The sequence below is a fragment of the Sus scrofa genome, chromosome 9 (genome assembly GCF_000003025.6).
Source record: "Sus scrofa isolate TJ Tabasco breed Duroc chromosome 9, Sscrofa11.1, whole genome shotgun sequence".
NCBI lineage: Eukaryota > Metazoa > Chordata > Mammalia > Artiodactyla > Suidae > Sus > Sus scrofa.
The window spans coordinates 127,116,753-127,140,355 of NC_010451.4; the positions used below are offsets into that span (position 1 = coordinate 127,116,753).

The following is a 23,603-nucleotide window of genomic DNA, read 5'->3' on the forward strand; positions in this document are numbered from 1 at the left end:
CTTTAACTGCCATATACATAGTCTACATTTTGTTCGTACAGTTCCCTATGTATGGACATTCTTGTTCTTGTTGTTCATTTTTGTCTGTTTTTTCTTTTTTCTTGGCTTTAGAAATAAGGCTTTTTGGGGAATATCTTTCTGTTTTTCTTTGTGTGCATATGCATGAGTTTCTCTGAAACTTATACCTAGAACTACAATTTCTAGTTATAATGAATCCTGATTTTCAGCCTTGCAGACATTGCCTAACTGTTCTCAAAGAGGCATTCCTGCTTTGCCTTCCAGAATACAGGCCAAGTTGTAATCAGTGCATGGTAATTACCTGCTGCCACATTGTAATCAATGCATGGTGTTGACTGACTTGCAATTTTTTACCAGTGGTATGGATGTGAAATGATATCTTGCAACTGTCTTTCTTTTCATGAGACCTACTTCCCTGGTGAGCCTGGAATGCTTTCCCCTGTTTGTTGGCCATTTGTGTTATCTGTGAATTGCCCCCTTTAAACCTGCTGCAGTATTCCAGTGATTTATTTCTCTTTTTCTTATGGAATGTGGAAATTTGGTTTTTGTTCTTAATAACAATCCTTTGTCTCTTGAGTATGTGCAAAATACCTTCTCTTTGGTCTGCTGCTAGCCTTTCAAGTCTATATATGGTGTCTGGCTGTACAGAATTTACAAATTTCTATGTAGCTTAAGGTGTTAAATCTATTTTTTTTTTTTACTTTAGGAAAATCATAAACAGAGCACCAGTGTTTTATTGCAATATTTTAAATTTCTTTTCTCATCTTAGATTTTAATACATCTGAATTTTTATTCTCTGTATAGTATTAGGTAGTACTCTGATTTATTTATTTTTCCCATATGGAGAGTGAAAGCCTGTTGCCCAACACCATTTTTGAATAGTTAATCCTTTTCTGACTTTTTGTAATATCCCTTCTGATATTGCGCATTACATGTTGAATTCTCACTTATGCTTAAGTCTTTGGACGGGGTTTCCATTTTTATTCATCCATTTGTCTGTCTCTGGCCAATAGCACACTTGTCTTAACTTTATAAGAATATCTTGATAGTAAGTAGGTCTGTTTGGCCTCTTCCCTCTTAAAGCTATTTTAATAAAATTAACATAGTAACATTTTTATATGTAAATCTGAATTACCTAACTACCTAAGAGGAACATATTCAATATCTATCTGAGAATTACATATTTACCTTCTTTTGCTTTTCTTTTAGCTTGATAAATTTTTAGATGAAGCATTGTTAAAAACAATAATTTATTCAAAATATATTCAGTGTTTATGAAACCATACATCTGCTTTGTAAAGCTGCAACTTAGTAAAGCAGAGTGATGTATAACTACTTAAAGATTTCAGAACATTAAATTTAAATGTAATAGAAAATTTATTTGGTTTGTGTAAGAACATCCTACGGAAAACACAAGATAACTTCGGAAATTCCTGACTTACAAGGTGTTTAGCAATGACATTATAGATGGGAGAATGGCTTCAGGTCCTGTTTGCAGAGTAGTGATTTCATAGCGAAGTGCAGCTGCTTTGGTGATATTTACGTTCTCATGCTTTATGGTCTTCTCTGTGGTTTATTTTAGACACATGTTTCTCCCTTCTGGTTCAATGAAGATCACTGAAACCCGAGTTTCAGATAGTGGGCTCTATCTTTGTGTCGCCACGAATATTGCTGGGAACGTGACTCAGTCTGTTAAATTAAATGTCCATGGTGAGTTTTGAAATGAAGGCATGTGCTATCTGTAGACTGGCCACAAGGAAACCTATTGTCCCAGTCTGGTTGACAGTTAACCTCAAAGTGCATAGAGAGTCATTATAGAAAAATTTTCTAAGATCTGTGACTTGTGATTTTCTTTCATTTACTCTGAAAAGTATCTGCCCTCTACAGTCAGCTTGCCCTCTTTTCCTCAGATGAATAGCATTAAAATTTTTTTATCTCAATTTTATGAGATAGCCACTCTCAGTTACAACTATTGTTGATACACTGTAAAAAAAAGAAAAATGTGTTTAGGCTGGTGGCTTTCTGTAGAAGTGAATGTGAATTCTCAAGAAAGAATTTTAATATTGTTTACATGGTCATTTTCAATGTGTATGGAACTCAGCAACTGAAAATATGCTGCTCCTAGGATTCCTGAACTATTTTAAAACTCTCTAGGTAGTTGGCTTTCTTTCTTCAATTTGCTGTAATCTATCCAATTATTCATCCATTCAGCACATACTTACTGAGCCCACTCTAAGCCAGGCATTCAAATATCTGAATTCTTCTCAGATAATCTTGACCGGATTTCATCCTCAGATCAATCACTACAATAGTGTCCTGTTGACCATGGGATATGAAATCAGATGGGAATTCTGTCAGTTACTAGCTATATAGGCCATTAGGAGTATTACCTACCCTCTTTAGTTTTCTCTTTCATAAAGTGATGATAATACTACAGGTGTATCTTGGAGATACAGGTGTATCCAGACCACCTCAGTGGAGCAAATATGGCAATAAAGTGAGTCATATGAATTTTTGGTTTCCCAGTGCATATAAAAATTACATTTAGACTGTATCATAATGTGTTGAGTGTAAAAAAATGTGTTATATTCTACCGTGGTCTATTAAGTGTTCAGTAGCATTATGTCTAAAAAATGTATATATCTTAATTTAAAAATACCTTTTTGCTAAAAAATGCTAACCATCATTTGACAATGCAGGGTTGCCATAAAATTGACTTGTAAAAATTGCAGTATCTAAAGTGCAATAAAGCAAAGCACAGTAAAATAAAGTATGCCTGTACTATCAAACTTAGAAGGTTGTTGTAAGTGAAAAACCTTTAGAATATAGTGGTTAAATATTAAGTTTTAACAAAAGGACAGAGGAGTGGACTTTCTTAGGAATGCAAAGTACATAAATTCTAATCATATCCTTGCAAGTCAACTTGATTCTATAGTTTGTGATGCATGTATGAATGCCCAATAATATTTGCCAGTATTTTGATTAATTATCTCATTTAAATTTCTAAATGAAGGTCAATAAAGGGAAATAATAGAGACTTTATCTTGATTTTATTCTCCGAAATTAGCCAGTGCTTTTATGAGGAATATTTCTTACTGTCTGGCTAAACCTTCCACAAAGTAAAATAAAAAAAAAAAAACTAAGAATACATGAAGAGAAATACTTTTTGTTTTATTCACTCATGTTACAGGATTAACTGGATTGTGTTTTAAGGGGGTTTTAACCTTTAACTGTAAATGATAAGAAACCTGATATCTCTAAATGCTCGCTTTTCCCCATGTTTGGAAAGAGAAGTCTGTAGTTATTATTTCTTATAATCTTTGTGATGTACTGATATTGAAGAGGTTATTTTGCCTGGCTTTTTAAGGAAACAGGTCTCAGGAAATTACTGAATTGTCCTAGATCACCCAGCTAGTAAGTGGCCTGTGCCTAGGTTTACATCCTGTGATTATTCCATTTTCTCATGCTGCTTCTTGGCAAGGAGCTCTCTTTTAAAGTGAGAAAAGGGGAGTTCCCTTTGTGGCTCAGTGGTTATTCCTTCTCAGTGGGTTAAGGATCCATTATTGCCATGAGCCATGGTGTAGGTCACAGACACGGCTCGGATCTGGTGTTGCTGTGGCCGGCAGCTGCAGCCCTGATTCGACCCCTAGCCTGGGAATTTCCCTATGCCACAGGTATGGCTCTAAAAAGACCAAAAAAAATAAATAAATAAAAAGTGAGAAAAGGAAGGAATTTTTTTATTATTTGAATTCTTAATACTCAGTTGTTGTTTCCAGTCTCTCCAAAGATACAGCGTGGTCCCAAGGTTATGAAAGTGCAAGTTGGTCAAAGAGTGGACCTTCCGTGCAGTGCTCAAGGGACGCCTCTTCCTGTGATCACCTGGTTTAAAGGTGGAAGCGCTGTGCTGACTGACGGACTGCAGCATATTAGTCATCCAGACGGAACATTAGGCATCAAGCAAGTCATGCTCTCAGATGCAGGCGTGTATACCTGTGTCGCTACTAACATCGCAGGCAGTGATGAGACGGAGATAACGCTACATGTCCAAGGTGATTGGGGGCCTAGGAATATATATGGATGGTGGAGGTGGGGAGTGGGAGGAAAACCTCGGATGGAGTCTGTACAAAATGTATAGTCTTGGATCCCCTTCAAAAGATTGCTGTATAACGTTTATGACTGTTTTAAACTTGGAAAGGAAACTATTCCAGAAAGAAGTGAAACCACACATTAAGAAACCCACTTAGTTTTGGAAACGGAGTTGCCGTGGATGCTGTAGACAATGGAAGCAATCCCAGACAAGTGCCCCATCCACCATTTTTGGTTTGGGAGAAATTGTGGGCAGAGTGAGCTGGAGTAGGATTCACCTCATAGTAGTAGGTTGCAACCAACATTAATCCCTAGGAAGTTGAGGTGCACTGTTCCTTATAATGACATTGGCCTTATTTTGAGGGTTTAAAAATTAATCTTATTCCTTCAAGCAACAAGAACTTATCAGGTCCCTGCGCACTGTTCTGGGCATTGAGGAGAAAATAGTGACAAAGGCAAAACACCTGCTCTCTTGAACGATTCTGTAGGTAGGCAACAAGCAAGCACGCAAGTAAATAAGAAATACAGATCGTGAGATGTGCAGTGGAGAAAATTAAAACAGTATGATGCCCTCAGCAGTTGTCTACTTTAGATTGAATTGTCAGGTAGGATGTCTCTGAGGTGATATTTAGACTGAGATATCGTTGACTGGACAGATGTCCCATCAAGAGCAAGAGTGCGTCTGTCAGAAGACCAGCGCAAAGGTAAGAAAAGAGAAGCAAGTATCATACGTAGCCAAGTACTTAATACTTCATACCTGGTACACTGCAGTTCTCTTTGCATGACTAGGACACTGTTGGAGAGCTTGTCCAGTTCATTCATTCACTCATCAAACTTTATCGACTGCTGATGTTTATGATTGAATGGAAAAGACAGACATTTATAAAATAATCTTGTAATCAGGAACTGGTTAGTGACCTCATGAAATGGTAGAAATCTGTCTGGTTTTTTTTGTTTGTTTGTTTGCTATGTAGGGCCACACCTGTGGCATATGGAAGTTCCCAGGCTAGGGATCAAATCTGTAGCCACCGGCCTACACCACAGCCATAGCAATGCGGTTTCTAAGCCACATCCATGACCTGCACTACAGCTCCTGGCAACGCCGGATCCTTAACCCACTGAGCGAGGCCAGGGGTTGAACCCATGTCCTCATGGATCCTAGTCAGATTCATTAACCGGTGAGCCATGAAGAGAACTCCCTATCTGGGTTTTTAACAGAAAGATTAATAAGGTTTCCTTGGGTTAGGGACACGCCAGTTGGGATTTGAAGAATGGGTAGAAGTGTATTAGGTGACAGTCAAAGGTGTGGTAGGTTGGGGAGAACCTTCCAGGTAAAGGATGAAGAATGTTAAGAGGAGGGAATGTGGTATTTTGCATACACTGGGCTAAAAAATACCAGTTAATAAAGGCCACTTGGCTGCATTCTAGAGTACATGATGAGTGAATGCGATAAAGTTGGACATATAATTATGGGCCAGATTATCCACAATCTAGGAACCAGAAGAAGGAGTTTAGACTTTATTCTAAGTGTAGTGAAAAGATACAAGCTGGTTATTACTGAGGAAATGATATATCAAATTTGTATTTGAAAATCACTCTTTGGAGGGAGAACTGTTTGACTAGAGACAGAGCAGGAAAGCAGCTGAAGACTATAGAAGGAGCTCAAGCAAATGATGGTGGGAGCTGGACTGAAGGCAAGAAGGGAATGGACTCAAAAATAGAGGAAACTGGGAAAGGGTGACGGATTGGATGTGGGGTGTGAAGGAGATGGAGGTCTCAGGAATGGTTCCCAGATCTCTTCATGAAATGAGTGGATAGTGAGGCTCTTCCGACAGACGGCATGTGCTGAGGGCACACTGAGGAAAGAACAGGTGTGAAACTTTATCTCACAAAATGAGTGCAAGTAATGACTTCAGTTAGGGAAGCCACACATGAGTTTTGTGGTTCAGAGAAGATATTCTGAGGACTCTGTGGGATATGAATCCAGGGGAAAAACATGTTTGAGAGAAGGACCCCAATAAGAAGCCAGCTGGGGAGTTCCCATCCAGGCTCAGCAGTAATGAACCCAACTAGCATCCATGAAGATGTGGGTTCAATCCCTGGACTTTCTCAGTGGGTTAAGAATCTGGTGTTGGCATGAGCTGTGGTGTAGGTTGCAGACGCAGCTTGGATCTGCTGTGGCTGTGGCTGTGTGGCTGTGGCAGGACAGGCAGCCATAGCTCTGATTTGACCCCTAGCCTGGGAACATCTATATGCTATGGGTGGGCCCTAAAAAATTCAAAAAAGAAGACGACAATTACAATAGTTCTGGCAAGAAAATTTAAGAGAAAGAAGCAGTGACCTTAAGAATAGAGGGGCTGATACAGATAAGTGAACATGTGTGGTACCGTAGGATTGATTAGATGCAAAGGCCCGAAGTAAACAAGAAAGAAATATGGACTTCCTGTCGTGGCTCAGTGGTTAACAAATCCAACTAGGAACCATGAGGTTGCGGCTTCCATCCCTGGCTTCGATCAGTGGGTTGAGGATCCTATGTTGCCTTGAGCTGTGGTGTAGGTCGCAGACGCAGCTCAGATCCTGCGTGGCTGTGGCCCTGGTGTAGGCCAGTGGCTCCAGCTCCAATTAGACCCCTAGCCTGGGAACCTCCATATACCATGGGTGGGGCCTTAGGAAAAACAAAAAGACAAAATAAATAAATAAATAAAAGAAATAATGAATCTGGGGGGAGAATTTTGAGTTTTAGAGTCCTGGGTCACATCTTGGTAGAAATATCTGGCATCTAGAAATAGGAGTCGTATGTAAAAGAAATGTCGGGGAAGATAGCATCTTTGCCTCAGAATTGTTTGGTATTGCCTGAGATAATGCATTTATTTTGCTAATAGAACCACCGACCCTGGAAGCTCTAGACCCTCCTTATGACATTCCATTCCAAGAAAGAGTGGCCAACCAACGCATTGCCTTTCCATGTCCTGTAAAAGGTACGTAATACTTGGACTTAACGTGCATTGGCGCAATGTTATATGGTTCCAGAATTCTATATTGAATCCCCAATATCATCTTTACAAAATTCTATTTGTCATTCCTTGTTATAACACTTGCACGTGACAGAAACTAATCCCTCTTTCAAATAACATCTCTTTGAATAGATGTTTTCCCTCCCGGGTATTTTAATTTCCTTCAAGGAAAGGACTTTCCATCTTTCAGCCTTCTCATCTGGTATGTTTTCCAGGTTGTTCAAACTCCTTCCTGTTACTTCTTAGTTCATTCTATTTTGACAAGATTTCTCTTTAAAATATGACAGCTAGGGCTACTCAAAATCATGCATATTTATCTCTATCAGGGATATAAATTAGAGCAATCCCCTTATTTGTTCTAGACACTTCTTTTCTAAAAACCTCTTTCTAGACTTACCTTCTACTGGTAATTCTAGAGCCAGTTTGTAACTTGGCTCTCTTGACACTTATCCAAACCCCATTCTCTCCCTGAATGGCAGGGATTTCTACATCACCATGTTTTATAACAGGAGGTTGTTATTCCCTCTCCTTCAGAGGATATAAAAGAGGCACTGCCACTGTCACCTTATTCTTGATGCCCAATAGGTGGTTAAGAATGTCTTTTCTTTCACTTATCCATTCATCTGCAATAACTCAAAATGACTCTGTAGCAGTTCCGGCAAAGCCCAACCAGTATTTTCTCATAACCTCCCAGAGGGCACCATGGCAGGTACCATTAATATGCCCACATCTGCCTCTTAGCGGTTGTTCCCAGAGACTGTGCCATTTGATGGTCCTTATGGCTGCCTCTGTTTCTGTAGCAAGATTAGGTATCTCTTAACAGTCTGTCTCTCTCATCAATGATTATTTTCTACCAGCATTGAGAAGACAGTAAGTATAAGAAGCTTTTCAGATGTCTAAAGAGTTGTCAGTCACTCTTCCCACAGTCAGTGAGGGAGGGAGGCATGGGCTGGAGAAGAATCCTTTAGAAAGTCTTAGGTGCAGGTGAGTTCTGTGGTTGCTCATTACTCATGGACCCCTGCCAGGGTCCCTCTTGTACCCACTCTCCACTAAATCCCTGACTCCTACACTGGCCTGGAGTTCCCTTTTGCATTTTGAAATACCACCCTTCCCAGTTCCCTGCTTTCACCTGGGATGTCATTCTTGAGTTCCTTTAGAGTATCTCGATGTCTTTTCATCACCTTTGCCATGAATTTCATCTTGACCAGGGTTATTCTACCATTTAAAAATTAAAGATAATGCAGTTTATTTCCTTTGCTCATTCACTTACTTTTTCATGTCTTAAATTAAGAAATATTAATTGAGAAGTTTGAGAAGCCCATAAAGGCATGAGTAGGATATAAGGAAATGGTTATAACCCCCTTTTTTTCCTTGATGACATGAACAATTGAAGCCCCATCGCTTTTACCTTCTGTCTTCATCAGTCAATGTCTTACTATGAGAACAATGAAATAGGTCAATATTTTGTTTATTTTTTCCCATAAGTAAAACCTTCATAGTCATTTTTATAATTCCTTAACTTGATTTGAATTTAACCTTAATGACATATTCTGTATATAACCTGCCATTCTTTTGTACTTGTCTTTGATATATGACCATTCTTTAGTATGTTTATGATCCTTTAATGTAAGATTATTGACCATGTCAAAAATTATATTCTTTTTATTTATTGTGTTTCTTTTTATTTGTATAGGGATTAAGGAAAGTGTTAAAGTGCTTAGAATAGTGACTGGCACATTGTTTGCTAAATAAATAATGTTCTTAATATAGAATTAATGTCTATTTTCATTACCTCCTTGTGGCTCCATTATGCATTTTAAGATGGTTTTATCACATTTATTCATGAGTATATAACTTCCATTCACCTTGTCGGTCATAAAGAAATCCAGAAAAGCAATTCCTCTCACTGCTTTTTCAAATCTCTTTACATTATAAAAAGAATTGTTCTATTGCCCTTTGCTTCACAGAGTGGCATTCCTGGAAGATGTGTGACTAGTAGAAGTTCTCCTCTCTGCTATGTCAGCCCTCTTTAAAGTGTGAATCGTGAAGCAGCCTTTTTTTACATCGTTTATGTACTGTGCTTGGTTGAGCAGTCTTCACGTTATATTCCTGGGATTGTATCTTATTTTTGCTCTTTATGTTCACCCCATAACTCTCCTGATTACCAGTCCATTTAATTAAGATTGCTCACCTCATCACCATGAACCCATACAAGAAAATGCTTTGCTTTGCCTGCTGTCATCTGAATGTCTTGATAAAGACCAGAGATCTTTTAAGACTGATCAGGAGTTATAAGCATTAAGTACTACAGTCTCTTTAGAATTCCATGCCAACAGCAACATCTTGAAAGTAGTCTAGAACAAAAGGGTGCCTATTATAATCATGACAAATTTTATTTCTCCTCAAGATGGTCAATATCTTACAGTGGTTTTTAATTTTGCTGTAAAATACCACAAAGCTTTAATTTCTTATTTAGGTACCCCGAAACCAGCTATCAAATGGTTGCGGAATGGCAGAGAGCTGACAGGCGGAGAGCCTGGTATTTCTATATTAGAAAGTGGCACACTGTTGGTTATCGCTTCTGTGACACCGTATGACAATGGGGAGTACATTTGTGTGGCAGCCAATGAAGCTGGAACCACAGAAAGAAAGTACAACCTCAAAGTCCATGGTAAGCAAGTATAGGTAAAAATGTTAAAATCAGGAGTTCCCATCGTGGCTCAGTGGTTGACGAATCTGACTAGGAACCATGAGGTTGCGGGTTCGATCCCTGGCCTCGCTCAGTGTGTTGGGGATCCGGCGTTGCCGTGTGCTGTGGTGTAGGTTGCAGATGCGGCTCGGAACCTGCGTTGCTGTGGCTCAGCTACAGCTCCTATTAGCTCCTAGCCTGGGAACCTCCCTATGCCATGGGAGCGGTCCTAGAAAAGGAAAAAAAAAAAAAGCTAAAATCATATAATCGAATGTGGTGTTTTCAGATTATTTATATACAAGTTATTCTTTCAGTGTGGTATTATTTAATGTTTATGTGACTAGACATGTTATCAAACAGAAAACTAATGGTCCAACTGCATTTATTGATTGAATTGATTTAAAATTTTGCATAATTTTTTTATTGTGGTCTTACATCATTTAAAAGTCAAATGGTAGAAACATAGTCAAAAGTCTCCTGGTCTGAGCTAAGCCATCTACTTATCCTCCCTATAGGCAAGGAGAGTTGTTCAGGGTGTGTGTCTAGAATATGCATTTTCCCAGATACATTTTATGCAAATATAAAGACATAGGAATAGATATTAATCCTCTTTTTTTTTCATTTATAAAAGGGTACACATAGCTTAGGCCATTATATCCATTACTCTGCCCCTTGTCTATTTCATTAAACACTCTATCTTGGGGATTGTTCAGTATTTGTAACTTTCATTTATGCCTCCCTAGCATCCCACCGTATGGTTATACTGTGATTTACTTCGCCTTCTATGAATGATGAACATTTAGTTTGTTACCATTTATTTACTACTTTAAGTCATGCTTCAATGAGAATCAGTTATATGTGCCATTTTGCATGAGTCAAAGGGTACATGCCTTTTCAGAGTTGATGGATCTTGGCTTCCACAAATACTGGGCGGTATATACTCTCTTCCGTAAAGTGCTGGGTCCCACATGACTTACAATGCTATGCTAGCAGTTTGCATTTTGAGTGGTATATGGAATAAGTAGGTTCTCCTAGAAATTTTCCTTGATTCCAAATGGCCAAGGTGCGTCATTTCATAATAAAGTCTGTGCTTAAATATGACCAGCCTTTCTAGCTATCGAATATCTCACGGTTTACTTTCTAAAGTCCTTTGCAAAGAAACTTTATGTATATTTATATTTATTTAAAATGATAGAACTGCAACCCCTATCTTTTTGCAGTTCCTCCAGTAATTAAAGATCAAGAGCAAGTAACAAATGTGTCTGTGTTGGTCAACCAGCTGACCAGTCTCGTTTGTGAAGCTGAAGGTGCTCCATCTCCCATCATTATGTGGTATAAGGATGATATCCAGGTAAATGGAGACATTCCTTCCCTGTGCCTCTGAAGTAAATCATTCAAACGTGACTTCCTTATTAGTAGTAATGTAAACATTTTACTTCACATTTTAATTGTGCGTTTTTATTAGGATTGGAAATAACACTGACCCTTTTGGCCCTAAAAGGTGACTGAAAGCAACACTATTCAGATTGTGAACAATGGGAAGATACTTAAGCTCTTCAAAGCCACTCCAGAGGATGCAGGAAGATATTCCTGCAAAGCAATTAATATTGCAGGCACTTCTCAAAAGTATTTTAACATCAGTGTGCTAGGTAAGGGTTTGTTCTTTTTAAAAACTACAGTTCAGATGCATTCGTTTATGTAGGATAGCACTGATTATATTGAAAAGTAAAGAGATGAAAAATAAATTGGTAGAAGAAATAGTGTTCATTTTATTCTCTGATTTTTGTCTTTAATATTGGTTAATCAGAACCATATGATATAGAAAGTTTGTAAATATCAGTTATTTATTACATAGCAATGTTTATGAGTATGTGGTACTATCTTATACATGAAATAGTAAATTACGATTCTTTTCAGTTTCTCCAGTGAGGTGGACAGGAAATATTCTGGGCACTAACAGTATAGGATAATGCAGAGTAAGGTTGATTCGTGCTGCTGTCATCTCCTGAAACTTCTAGGTTGTACTTGAGCTAAGAGAGACTTGCAAAGTCACTTTCCCCTGCATCCTAATTAATTCCTATAACTACATTACCTCAGCCTTGATTCTAATTAAGGGAGGAGAATTCTGAGAATGGGTAGCAGCAGTAAATAAATTGGGATTTAAAATAATTAAGTGTTTTCATGCTTATCATAAATTAAACTTATTGTAAATTTCATTGGTGAAAGTATATTGGCTGATGGAAATTTACTTTGCAATAAATTGACTCCCTTTTCAAGATTTTGCTCATCAAAACAGGCAAATGATTTTTAAGTCTAGAGAGGAAGTGAGGTCTGGAAATGCTGGTGCATTAAAATTACCATTCATAAACTGATATAACATAAAAATAATCCCTCTCATAAGTCTTCTCAAAGCCTGAAATACTTTGCATTTCCTCTATTGAAATTGCCGTTATTATATTTAAGTATGGGCTATAAAAACAAAGTAAGTAATCTTTTCTGTCCTTAGTCTTATTGATGTTATGTCTCTTGGCACTCATTTACTCTCAAGACTTTGAATTCCATCTGTGTTTTGATGACTCCCACATTTTGAGGTCCAGCTCAGACTTCTTCTCTGAGCTCTCAGGATACATATCTAATCTCCACACTACCCCTGCTTGAATATCTTAGTGGCATAGAGAATAGAAAGTTCTTGATAAGTGTCTTTTCTGGTCGCCTTTAGTGACCCCACCATCAGAGTGACCAGCTCCTCCATCCGTCCACTTGCTTGGCACAGCCTGGCACTCATTATTCCTACCTCCCTCTCCCTGACTCCATAAATCTGCCTACATCCTGTTAAGTCTGCTTCCTAATTCCATGTGAATTATCTGCTCCTTTGTATTTCCACTGTGAAAATATCATTTAGAACTGAATAGTGTCATAGCCTCCAAACTGCTCCCTTTCATCCATCCTTTGCCACTGAAATCCCATCTTTATTCAGAAGCTCATGTGGTCTTAAAATAAATTTCATCACACCCCTCCCCTGATGAAACCCTTTAGCGGCTGTTCGCTGCTCTAAAGATGAAAATTAAGCACCTTACCATGATGTCAAGGGAGAAGATTCGGTCAGGGAAGTTTATGGGACCTCTTTAATAGGCTTGATAATTCTGAGAATAAAAACTAGCATAGTCTTTTCACATTATATCTCATATACGGTTTTAGCATAGGAGCCTTTTAAGAGACAAGGCTAATATATTTCAAGCAGCACTGAGGTGCAGTATGTAGAATTTGAACATTATAAGATCGACATTGACTGTGTCATTCATTCTCTAGAATGTGTCATGTTAGTAAATACATATATGAGCGTCACTGCTCATTATATTCTAAACTCTTTTAGCACACTGATTTATTTTATTTACTTTTTATTACTAGTATTATTTTTTATTAGTTATTTCTCCAATACAATTTTTTTTTCTACTGTACAGCATGGTAACCCAGCTATACATACATGTACACATTCTGTTTTCTCCCATGACCATGCTCCATCATAAGTGACTAAACATAGTTCCCAGTGCTACACAGCAGGATCTCATTGCCAGTCCATTCCAAAAGCAAGAGTTTGTATCTATTAACCCCAAACTCCCCACCCAACCCACTTCCTTCCCCTTAATACTCTTCAAAATATGTTCTTTTCTTTTTTGTTGTTTTGTTTTGTTTTTGTTTTTGTTTTTTGTTTTTTTATTTTCCCACTGTACAGCAAGGGGGTCAGGTTATCCTTACATGTATACATTACAGTTACATTTTTTCCCCCACCCTTTCTTCTGTTGCAACATGAGTATCTAGACAAAGTTCTCAATGCTATTCAGCAGGATCTCCTTGTAAATCTATTCTAAGTTGTGTCTGATAAGCCCAAGCTCCCGATCCCTCCCACTCCCTCCCCCTCCCATCAGGCAGCCACAAGTCTCTTCTCCAAGTCCATGATTTTCTTTTCTAAGGAGATGTTCATTTGTGCTGGATATTAGATTCCAGTTATAAGTGATATCATATGGTATTTGTCTTTGTCTTTCTGGCTCATTTCACTCAGTATGAGATTCTCTAGCTCCATCCATGTTGCTGCAAATGGCATTATGTCATTCTTTTTTATGGCTGAGTAGTATTCCATTGTGTATATATACCACATCTTCAACCAACAAGGGCTTAATCTCTAGAATATATAAACAACTTATACAACCAAAAATATGTTCTTTATGGCTATAATTCTTCCAGGTAGTTGTCCTACTTTCAGATCTCTCATGAATATATTCCTATATTTAAATTTGACATTTGGGTCCACAGATATGATATGAAAAGGGATTATTGTATGATATTTTATTTTAACGATAAGAGCTTGTTGAAATATTGGAGAAATCATTATCTGCTGTCCCTGTCCTCACTCTTTTTGCTGAGTCATAGATTTTCATGATAAAATGTCTTTGTTCAAGTCCCACCCACCATAATAGGTGCCGGCTCCCCAAGTGAAGTCTCAGCTGTCCTCAATCAGGACATTGCCCTTGAATGCCAGGTCAAAGGCACTCCCTTTCCTGTTATTCACTGGTTCAAAGACGGCAAGTGAGTACATTTTTAGTATTTGTTGCAAGGAACCAGTGGTTTGGAAATAGATGTGGATTTTCTCCATCTTAATTATCTTACCACACAGTGTTACTAAATAAACATGAAGGAAAAGCAATATTGTTCAGAAATGGTCTCAAGTTTTTGAATTTATGAATTATAAGATGATAAATGCTGAGAATTTATTTATTTATTTTTCATTTTCTTTGCTTTTTTAGGGCCACACTTACCGCACATGGAAGTTCCCAGGCTAGGGGTGAACTCTGATCTGCAGCTGCCAGCCTACACCACAGCCACAGCAAAGCCAGATCTGAGCTGCCTCTGTAACCTTCACCTCAGTTCACAGCAGTGCTGGTTCCTGAACTTACCGAGTGAGGCCAGGGATCAAACCTGCGTCCTCGTGGATACTAATCAGGTTCGTTACTGCTGAGCCACAACGGGAACTCCCTATGCTGAGAATTTATTTTAGAGACATAGAGGAACTCACATTATTTTTTTTCACATTCGTTATTTATTAAGTATACACCAAAAGGTATAAAACAAGAAAAATGTAAGATCCAAATACAAGAGATAATTTTATCTCTCTTTTGGGGCAGCTTTTATATATTTATTCATTTTTATTAAAGTATACTTGATTTACAGTGTTGTACCAATTTCCATGTAATTTTCTCTTCCATGTATGGAACTGTTTGAATTATTAAAAAAGAAAAATTGCTTATGACAGCAATATGAATACTTAATTTAAGCTAGTTTAATATATGGGCAAAAATGAACAACCAAGAAGGGCAGTTAACTGTTTCCCAGACTTCATGTTCAAGGGCTGCTGAGGTTTGCCCACCCTGAGATGGCTGCAATGATTTGTACTATTCATGAGAACTTATTTATCACTGTATGGTTACAGTTTGTGATTAGTGTAATTTCTGAGCGCAGATGTCTAAGGCCTAAGTAGCAAAAAGCAAACATTTGCAGTGTATAAAATAAATAATTGTATAAGAACTTTTTACACAACAATAATAAAAACAACATAGAAAAATGTGTGGAGGGTGTTAATAGACAATTAAAAAGTTATGTGTTTAAGCAGTCAATGTGCTAAACGATGCTTACCTTCAATAATTTGGAGAAGGTAAGCAAAAATAGGGTAATTTTGTTTTTCATAGATAAGTTTGGCAAAAAACAAATGTAGACGTTTGAAAAAGAGCAAGTGTTGGCTTCGAGTGTGGGAAATCAGGATATAGCACTCGGATGGGATACTGTAAATTACTACTCTGAAAGGCAGCTTGTTGATAGCTATTAAAATTTAAATGCTCATGTGCTGTAATGGAGCAATTACACTTCCTGTGTCTCGGAGACGGAGGCCAGTCCTCTGTTCCGTGGAAAGGCTTACAGGATAATAGTCCCTGAAGTACTACGATGGCAGGAAAGAGAAAACGGCTTAAAGCATGACATTGAGAGAATGGGTAGATGTTATCTGGCATCACTGTATTATGGAACGTTGGGGCAGCAATTGAAAAGAGTAAGATCAGGCTATAGGTAGCACAACAATCTCCATAGCTCTTGTCAAGTAAGAAGAAAAGTAGAACAATAATACAATACCACTTATAGTTATACTGTAAGTGGTATTGTATTATTATTCTACAGCTTTAGAATGTTTAGAAAAACACGTGAAAGAACACAGACCAAACTGATAGTGCTAAGAACTCTAGAGAAGAAAACTGACGTCAGGGGTAATAAACCAAGGAGACCTTTTCTTATTATAATGCTTTTTTGTTTCCATTTTCTTATTACTTATATAATTAACAATTAATGAAAGTTTTAAAGTTACTTAATTTTTGTGTGTGTGTGTCTTTTTAGGGCCACACCTGCGGCATATGGAAGTTCTCAGGCTAGGGGTCCAATCAGAGCTGCAGCTGCCAGCCTACACCACAGCCACAGCAATGCCAGATCTGAGCCTCATCTGTGACCTATACCACAGCTCCTGGCAACGCTGGATCCTTAACCCACTGAGCAAGGCCACGGATAGAACCTGCATCCTCCTGGATCCTAGTTGGGTTTGTTAACCCTGAGCCATGAAGGGAACTCCCAAGTTACTTAAGTTTGAGTAGCATTATCAAGTACTGCACGTCTTTAAACAGTTAAAATGCATTAAAGTAAGGTACTTTATTGTCTTAGCTTTAGAGAACTTAAAACAAAATGTCATACCAAGAAATAATAAAGGATGCTACCACAGAAGATTAAATGTGTTTCTATTTAATCTTACAGTCTGACTACTGGCTTATTGATATAGCAGTGCATCCAGTTAATGATCATGTAATTATGTGTCTGTGGATTTATAAAAACTAGCTATGGGTCTTCTTGAAAGATCAGTGAATTTTAAAGACATGACTCTTAGGATCTCACAGACTTTAATAACCCTGAATTTAAGTATTAAATAAGTCTGCTGCCAAACATAAAGTGAGGATTTCATAGTAGTTAATAAATGACTCTGTATAGTAGAAAAGAATTCCTTGACAAATGACTAGGAGCTGCTTTTGGCATAAATATCTTTCAGTATTTATGATTATAAAAGCATTCATACTTATCACAATATCTACTTTTATGAAAACTTGGTACAATCATTGTCTTAAGTCATAACCATTCATTCAATTGTGACTACTTTTCCAGGTATTATAATATTGGTTTATAAATAATATTGCTTGGCTTGAAGCTCCTATACTCTTAGTTTTTCTCTTCTGAATGAAGGTAGGAATTTTGGCTATGTAAAAACCAAAAAAAGGGGGGGGGCAGGGGAGTAGATGAATGAATGAAATAAAATTTTCTATTAATATTATTCAACCATTTATGTTTGGGAGTTCCTATTGTGGCTCAGTGGTTAATGAACCCAACTAGTATCCATGAGGATGTGGGTTTGATCCTTGGCCTCGCTCAGTGGGTTAAGGATCTAGCGTTGCCGTGAGCTCTTCTGTAGGTCACAGGCAAGGCTCAGATCTTGCATTGCTGTGGCTGTGGTGTAGGCTGGTGCCTATAGCTCCAATTAGACCCCTAGCCTGGGAACCTCCATAAGCCTCGGGTGTGGCCCTAAAGAGCAAAAGACAAAAAATAAATAAATATATAATTTTAAAGGGAAATTTTTCATCTCAAATTGATAATTACCTAACTTTCATTAGTAATTTAATAGTTTCACTCTTCTGAACCAGGGTACTTGATCATATCATGCTTTTTTATTAGATTCATACTAAAAAGTTCAACTTTGATTCATACTTGTATGTGAATGATTTTGCTGTGACTGCTAAGAGAGAAAACATTTAGAAAAATAAAAACGGACCCATGGAATAAAATTTTATTTTTTCTAGGCCTTTATTTTTGGGAGACCCTACTATCGAACTTCTAGACAATGGACAAGTTTTACATTTAAGGAATGTGCGAAGAAGTGACAAGGGGCGCTACCAGTGTGCTGTGTCTAATGCAGCTGGCAAACAAGCCAAGGATGTAAAACTGACTGTCTACAGTGAGTATGACTTTCTTATGCTTTTTATTGTTATCACTTCTCGCTATATATTGAAAATCAGGGTTTACCCTAATGTTAAACTACTCTTTGATGCAACATTCTTATGCTTTTTATTGTTCTTATCAGTTCTCATTATAAATTGAAAATCGGGTTTTACTCTAATGTTAAACTACTCTTTTATTTGGGGTGCAGTTTACTTTGGAAGAAAGAGCCTATCTTCATGTGTTTTAGGCGAGAACATTGCATCCACTTTTAGTGCATTTTGTCACTGTGTGGATTTCTTCAAGGGTCTAGTGATGTCATATGCTCTCTCTTAAGAGGTCACATATTCCCTGACTTGTTTGTGTATGTGTAAATCAAATGTCTATATCTTTAAAGGGTTTTAAAAAAAAAGAAAGAAAGAAAAATTCTAAAAAGAGTAGAGATGCATGAAATAGAATGAAGCTGATGATTTGCAAACAACTCAGTCTATTTTCATTGCATCTTGACCTTTTTTCAAACCATGTGATAATATTTGAAAGTTTCAGGTTGTGCTGCTATTTTCTCTCAGTTAAGTTCCCAGTGGAGATAGTAGCCCTCATTTCACTAAAATGCTCAATATCCCCCGAGGAAGATGACCTCCAAAGTCATTTTATTTTTTATGCAAAGAGCCATAGAAAAGCACACCAACATCATGTTGCCAACACAGAGACTCACACAGGAGAAAGAAAGAGAACTCGTTAGGCCAGTCATGCTAGTGGCTCTATTACTGCACTGTCTTTTGCCTTTCTATAGCATGTGACACTCAAAAAGTTTAGGGACCTCAGGAATATCACTTCTCCACAGGATCTTCCCAATGCACAGCAGTCACTTAATCACTCTCGATTACATTGTCCTAGTTATACGTAATATAGTACAAATCACTGTCTGATCAATTATTGCTTAATGGTGCATGTATTTACTTAGTTGCTGTTTCTCTTCAAGAAAGCTAAACTTCTTAAGAGCAAAGACTTGTTTTGCATATTTTCTACTTTCATGTCTAATATACAGCAGCTCTTGAGAAATAGTCTCTAAATGCATGAATTGTCTGGTGAGAAACTGTTCGGTATGGTAGCCACCAGCCGCATGAGACTGTTGAGCCTTGGAAATGTGGCTAGATCAAATTGAGACAAGCTCTAAGTATAAAATACGCATCAGATATCCAAGACTTCATAGCAAAATATAATGTGAGATAGCTAAGTGATAATTTTACATCTGAAATGACATTTTAGATATGTTAGACTAAGTGGAATGTATTTTAATATTTTTTAATACAGCTACTAGAAAATTTTAAATTATATATGTTATCTGCATTATATTCTTAGTAGACAGTGATGGTCTGGTCATCAATAAAAACTTGGGCTTCCGAGGTAAGCAGACTTGGGTTCAGACCCAGCTTCTGCTTATCACTAGCTTTGTAGCTTTGGACAAATTGCCTAGCCTTTCTGAACTTCAGTTCCCTCAGCTATAAAGCAGGGATAATGATAGCCCCTACTTAATAATAAAGTTGTGAGTATCAAATGCTGGATACTTTATGTGATTGCCCAGCTTATAATTTAGTTTAATAAGTATTATTCATTTATCATTATCTACTTAGTAATTTCAGTCTTACAACTTGAAATGTGTGTGGAATCCAGCTCAATTTCTATATAACTTCACTGAATTGCAAATGTCCCTTTTTTGTTTGTTTTTTGTCTTTTTTCAGGGCCGTACCCTCGGCATATGGAGGTTCCCAGGCTAGGGGTCAAATCGAAGCTATAGCTGCCAGCCCACACCACAGCCACAGCAACGTCAGATCTGAGCTGCGACTGCGATCTACACCACAACTCATGGCAACGCCGGATCCTTAACCCACTGAGCAAGGCCAGGGATCGAACCCGCAACCTCATGGTTCCTAGTCGGATTCGTTTCCACTGCACCACGACAGGAACTCCAAATCTCCCATTTTTAATGTCAGCTGTCTTCAATAAATTCAAATAGCTTTCTTGAATCAAAGAAATTTTATTTAGTGCAAACTTTTAAATCATTTCTGTCTATAAATAGAAGCCTGTGGAAGAAATCAGTCATGAATAGACATGTTCTCCAAAAAAGAGTAATGTTACTGAAGGATTAGCTATGCAGGCATCCAAGTTAAACAAAAGTGTTATTGCTATCATTGGCCTCCCACCAGAACCAGCCTTTTACACAATAGGTGCAATATTTCCCCTAAGCTTTTGAGTCGTCTTCTCTAAGTTGTATTGTTGCCAAAGTCTGTAATGAATACATTTTAGTGATTCAGTAAGACTCCTGTTTCCATAGGACTTGGGTTCTTTCAGTGGGATCCTCTTGTTCATTTCGTATGATGCCCTCAGGCACCCAGGAGAGAGGGCTCTGTAATGATTAAACCATCTGAGAATGTCTGAGATGAAAGGCATCGTAACATTGTGAAGTTTTAAGTAGTATAATTCAGGAAATACTGCCATTTCCTCTCTAGCAAGCTTGTCTGTACCTCTGAGTGGGTTATCTTAAGCCTATTTTATTTCACTTGTGAAAATGCTTTTATTCCTAAGAATAAATGAAACAGATGCCATCTTTGAGCTAACTGAGGAATATTTATATAGATTTTCAGGTTGAGAACATGGTCCACGCTCAGTTGATTCACTCATTTTCTTTATTTACATACTAACATGAGGATGAAGCAGGTGGGTTGCTGCACCTGAGACGCAAAAATGCACATTTTCTCTGAATAAGGAAAGAAATGGAGACAAAATATGAGTGAAAAATAAAAGAGCTGGAGGAAAAATGGGTTAGGGGGGATGAATGTGAAAAGAAAAGAAATAAAGGAGCTCTGAATAGCCTATGAGCAGACTGTGTAAATTCACAGGTAATAGTTCCGAGGCAAAGATTTTTAACCCGAGGTCCATGGATAAATGTCAGAGCGCCTCTCAAAAGGTGTCGAAGTCTTTGAATTTACATCCATGGTACATTTTAACGTTCAGGGAGTTCATAACATTTTTCTGTGACACCTTTCCTCAAAAAAAAGTCAGGTCTTGGAAAAGCATATATGAGTCAAGTTGAAACATGAAGCGAAATTTATTTATCTGGCAAATTTTAACATAGATAGTATGTTGTTCTGCTTTCAATGGGAAGTGTTCTTTGAGTAATGTTTCTCAATTTCATAAATACAAACTTTTTAAATCGACCCTTTTCCATACAAATGACATTCCCTTGAAAAACATTCACGGAGGGTAAGGGATTGTTTGAACTTATTCAGAAAAGCTGCCTTTTTGAAAAATTGACCATTGATGCTGCTCTCTGTGTTCTTAACTCTTTAAGCAATTCTTTCTGTGAAAAGGCTGATCATCTTAAACAAATTCATTTAGACACAGTTCTATGGCGAGTGCAGTTATCCCTGATTTAATTAAATCACTGTTGATGAGGCTTTCCTTGCTTGGCTACCAAATGATCCACTCAGAAACTTACCTTGATTGTAGCATCATTTAACTTTTTATCTTTGTGAAGAAGTTCTGCTCCATGAAACATTCCATTTGAAATTATCTAATTTTTCTTTTTCTTTGAGTGGGCTGCATTGTGATGAAGGCTTACTCTAGTGCTGTCTAAGAGAATACACTGTATTCTTCCAAAACAGCCATAAGGTTACTTAAAAATAAATTTAGTGCTTTGCCATTTAGCTTGAGAACCAAATAATCTACACTTGTAAAATGTTACATTTTAAAGCCCACTTTTCTCTTTGTGTTTTGACATAAGGTGTATGCACTGGTAATCAAAGTAAAATAAAATATCACAGTCTGGTAATATTTATGGCACTTGAAGTGCTGCTGGGTTATTTTGTCACTGAAATTTATGGTGAGCTGAGCAACAATGAGAAGCAATGAGAACACAACATTGGGTATTTGTCGCAACAAATTAACTCTGCCATTGTAGAGTGAAAGAAGCCATAGATGACTTTTCAACAAACTGTATTCCAATAAAACCTAATAAATGCTGAATTTGAAATTCATATAATTTTTACATATCACAAAATGTTATTGTTATATTGATTTAACAGTTTCTAGTTGTTTAAAAATTCAAAAAACTACGTGTGGTTCAGAATTTCCACGCCTAACCTGTGGGCCATAACTGGTTGCCCAGATCTATATAATAAGCCACCTTTAGAAAAGTTATTACAACATCAAATTCACCTCACCATACAGCCTTACTTCGGAGACATTGCAGGTTCTATTCCGGCCCACCACAATAAATACTACAATAAAGTGAGTCACAATTTTTTGGTTTCCCAGTACATATGAAAGTTATGCTTACACTATATTCTAGTCTATTAAGTGTGTAAAAGCATTCCATCTTTAAAAAATGTGCATACCTTAATTTAAAAATACTTTATTGCATAGTTCCTTGGTGGCTCAGTGGATTAAGGATCCAGCATTGCCACTGCTGTGGTGAGGTTCATTCCCTGGCCCAAGAACTTCTGCATGGCTGTGGCATGGCTAGAAAATACTTTATAGCTAAAAAGTAGTAACCATTATCTAAGCCTTCAGCAAGTCATAGTACTAACATTAAAATCACTGATAATAGATCTCCACAACAAATATTTAATAATAATGAAAAAGTTTGAAATATTGATAGAAGCACCAAAACGTGACACACAGACACAAAGTGAGTAAAAGCTGTTTGAAAAATAGTGCCAGGAGACTTACTCCAAGCAGGCTTGCCACAACCCTTCAGTTTGTGAAAAATGCATTACCTGTGAAGCACAATAAAGCAAACACAGTAAAATGAGGTATGCTTGTACAGTGGATCTCGCCTTCATTTATGTGTGTAGGCGTGCTTGTCACTGTGAACTAGTTCTAAGAACAGTCATCAGAAGATCAGAAGGAATTCCACTCTGCACCCAGATATTGTTTTCTATGTCTTTTTCCACTAAAAAGAACCAGAGATTCTAAAAGAAGTTTCATTAAGTTTAGGGCTAGTGCAGGGAGTATGTAAGTTGGGCCTGGAGTATGTCGTAGGACCAGAAAGGAAGAGAGTACTAAAACAATTAGATGATGCGAGTATGTCAAAGGGACAAAGGGCCCGCTAATGCCTTCCGATGGCCCAAACTGGAACAATTGGAGGAAAAAATAAGCAATGTAGGGTTGGATTATACCCAAAGTATAAAATAAGTTTCTGTGAGTCCATATTGATGTAAATCAATACATTGAAGAAGGGAGACAAATCCGCCAAACAGGGGAAGTGGAACAGAAGAGGGCTGTTCCCATCGCAAGGAAGTAGGTCCTCGTTCTCCACCTCGTACGTATTGGCTGGGAAGAGCGACTCTTCTCCAAAGCAAAGGCAAAGGAGGGCAACTTTACAATGGAGAAACCTAGCAGAGTCTACCTACCCCCGGTTATCCAGGTCAGCATCATCAGGGATGGGTCCTGCTGATAGTGTGTACCCTTGATTTGATTGATGAGAAGAGCACCCTACCTCCTGATCGTGCTTCCAAAACCCATACTCTTGAGTCCAAGCTTAAGATAGACATTCTATCCTAAAACAAAAGTTTATTTTAAAAACGAAGGCACTTGGGAATTCCCCTTATGCCTCAGTGGTAACGAACCTGACTCGCATCCTTGAGGACTCCGGTTCGATCCCTGGCCTTGCTCAATGGGTTAAGGATCCAGCATTGCTGCGATCTGTGGTGTAGCTGGCTGAC

At 37.8% G+C, this 23,603-nt stretch overlaps 1 protein-coding gene across 3 annotated transcripts in view; it reads left to right on the forward strand.

Annotated features, from left to right (window-relative positions):
* The window catches only part of HMCN1 (hemicentin 1), a 492,489-nt gene that overhangs the window by 266,545 nt on the left and 202,341 nt on the right, over positions 1 to 23,603 (forward strand). For all 3 annotated transcript variants that reach the window (XM_021102638.1, XM_021102639.1, XM_021102640.1), the window contains 8 exons: positions 1,601 to 1,728; positions 3,795 to 4,067; positions 6,987 to 7,082; positions 9,595 to 9,789; positions 11,028 to 11,158; positions 11,309 to 11,456; positions 14,265 to 14,391; positions 17,742 to 17,896. In XM_021102638.1, coding sequence (XP_020958297.1) covers positions 1,601 to 1,728; positions 3,795 to 4,067; positions 6,987 to 7,082; positions 9,595 to 9,789; positions 11,028 to 11,158; positions 11,309 to 11,456; positions 14,265 to 14,391; positions 17,742 to 17,896 — 1,253 coding nt within the window. The remainder of the gene's footprint in view (positions 1 to 1,600; positions 1,729 to 3,794; positions 4,068 to 6,986; positions 7,083 to 9,594; positions 9,790 to 11,027; positions 11,159 to 11,308; positions 11,457 to 14,264; positions 14,392 to 17,741; positions 17,897 to 23,603) is intronic.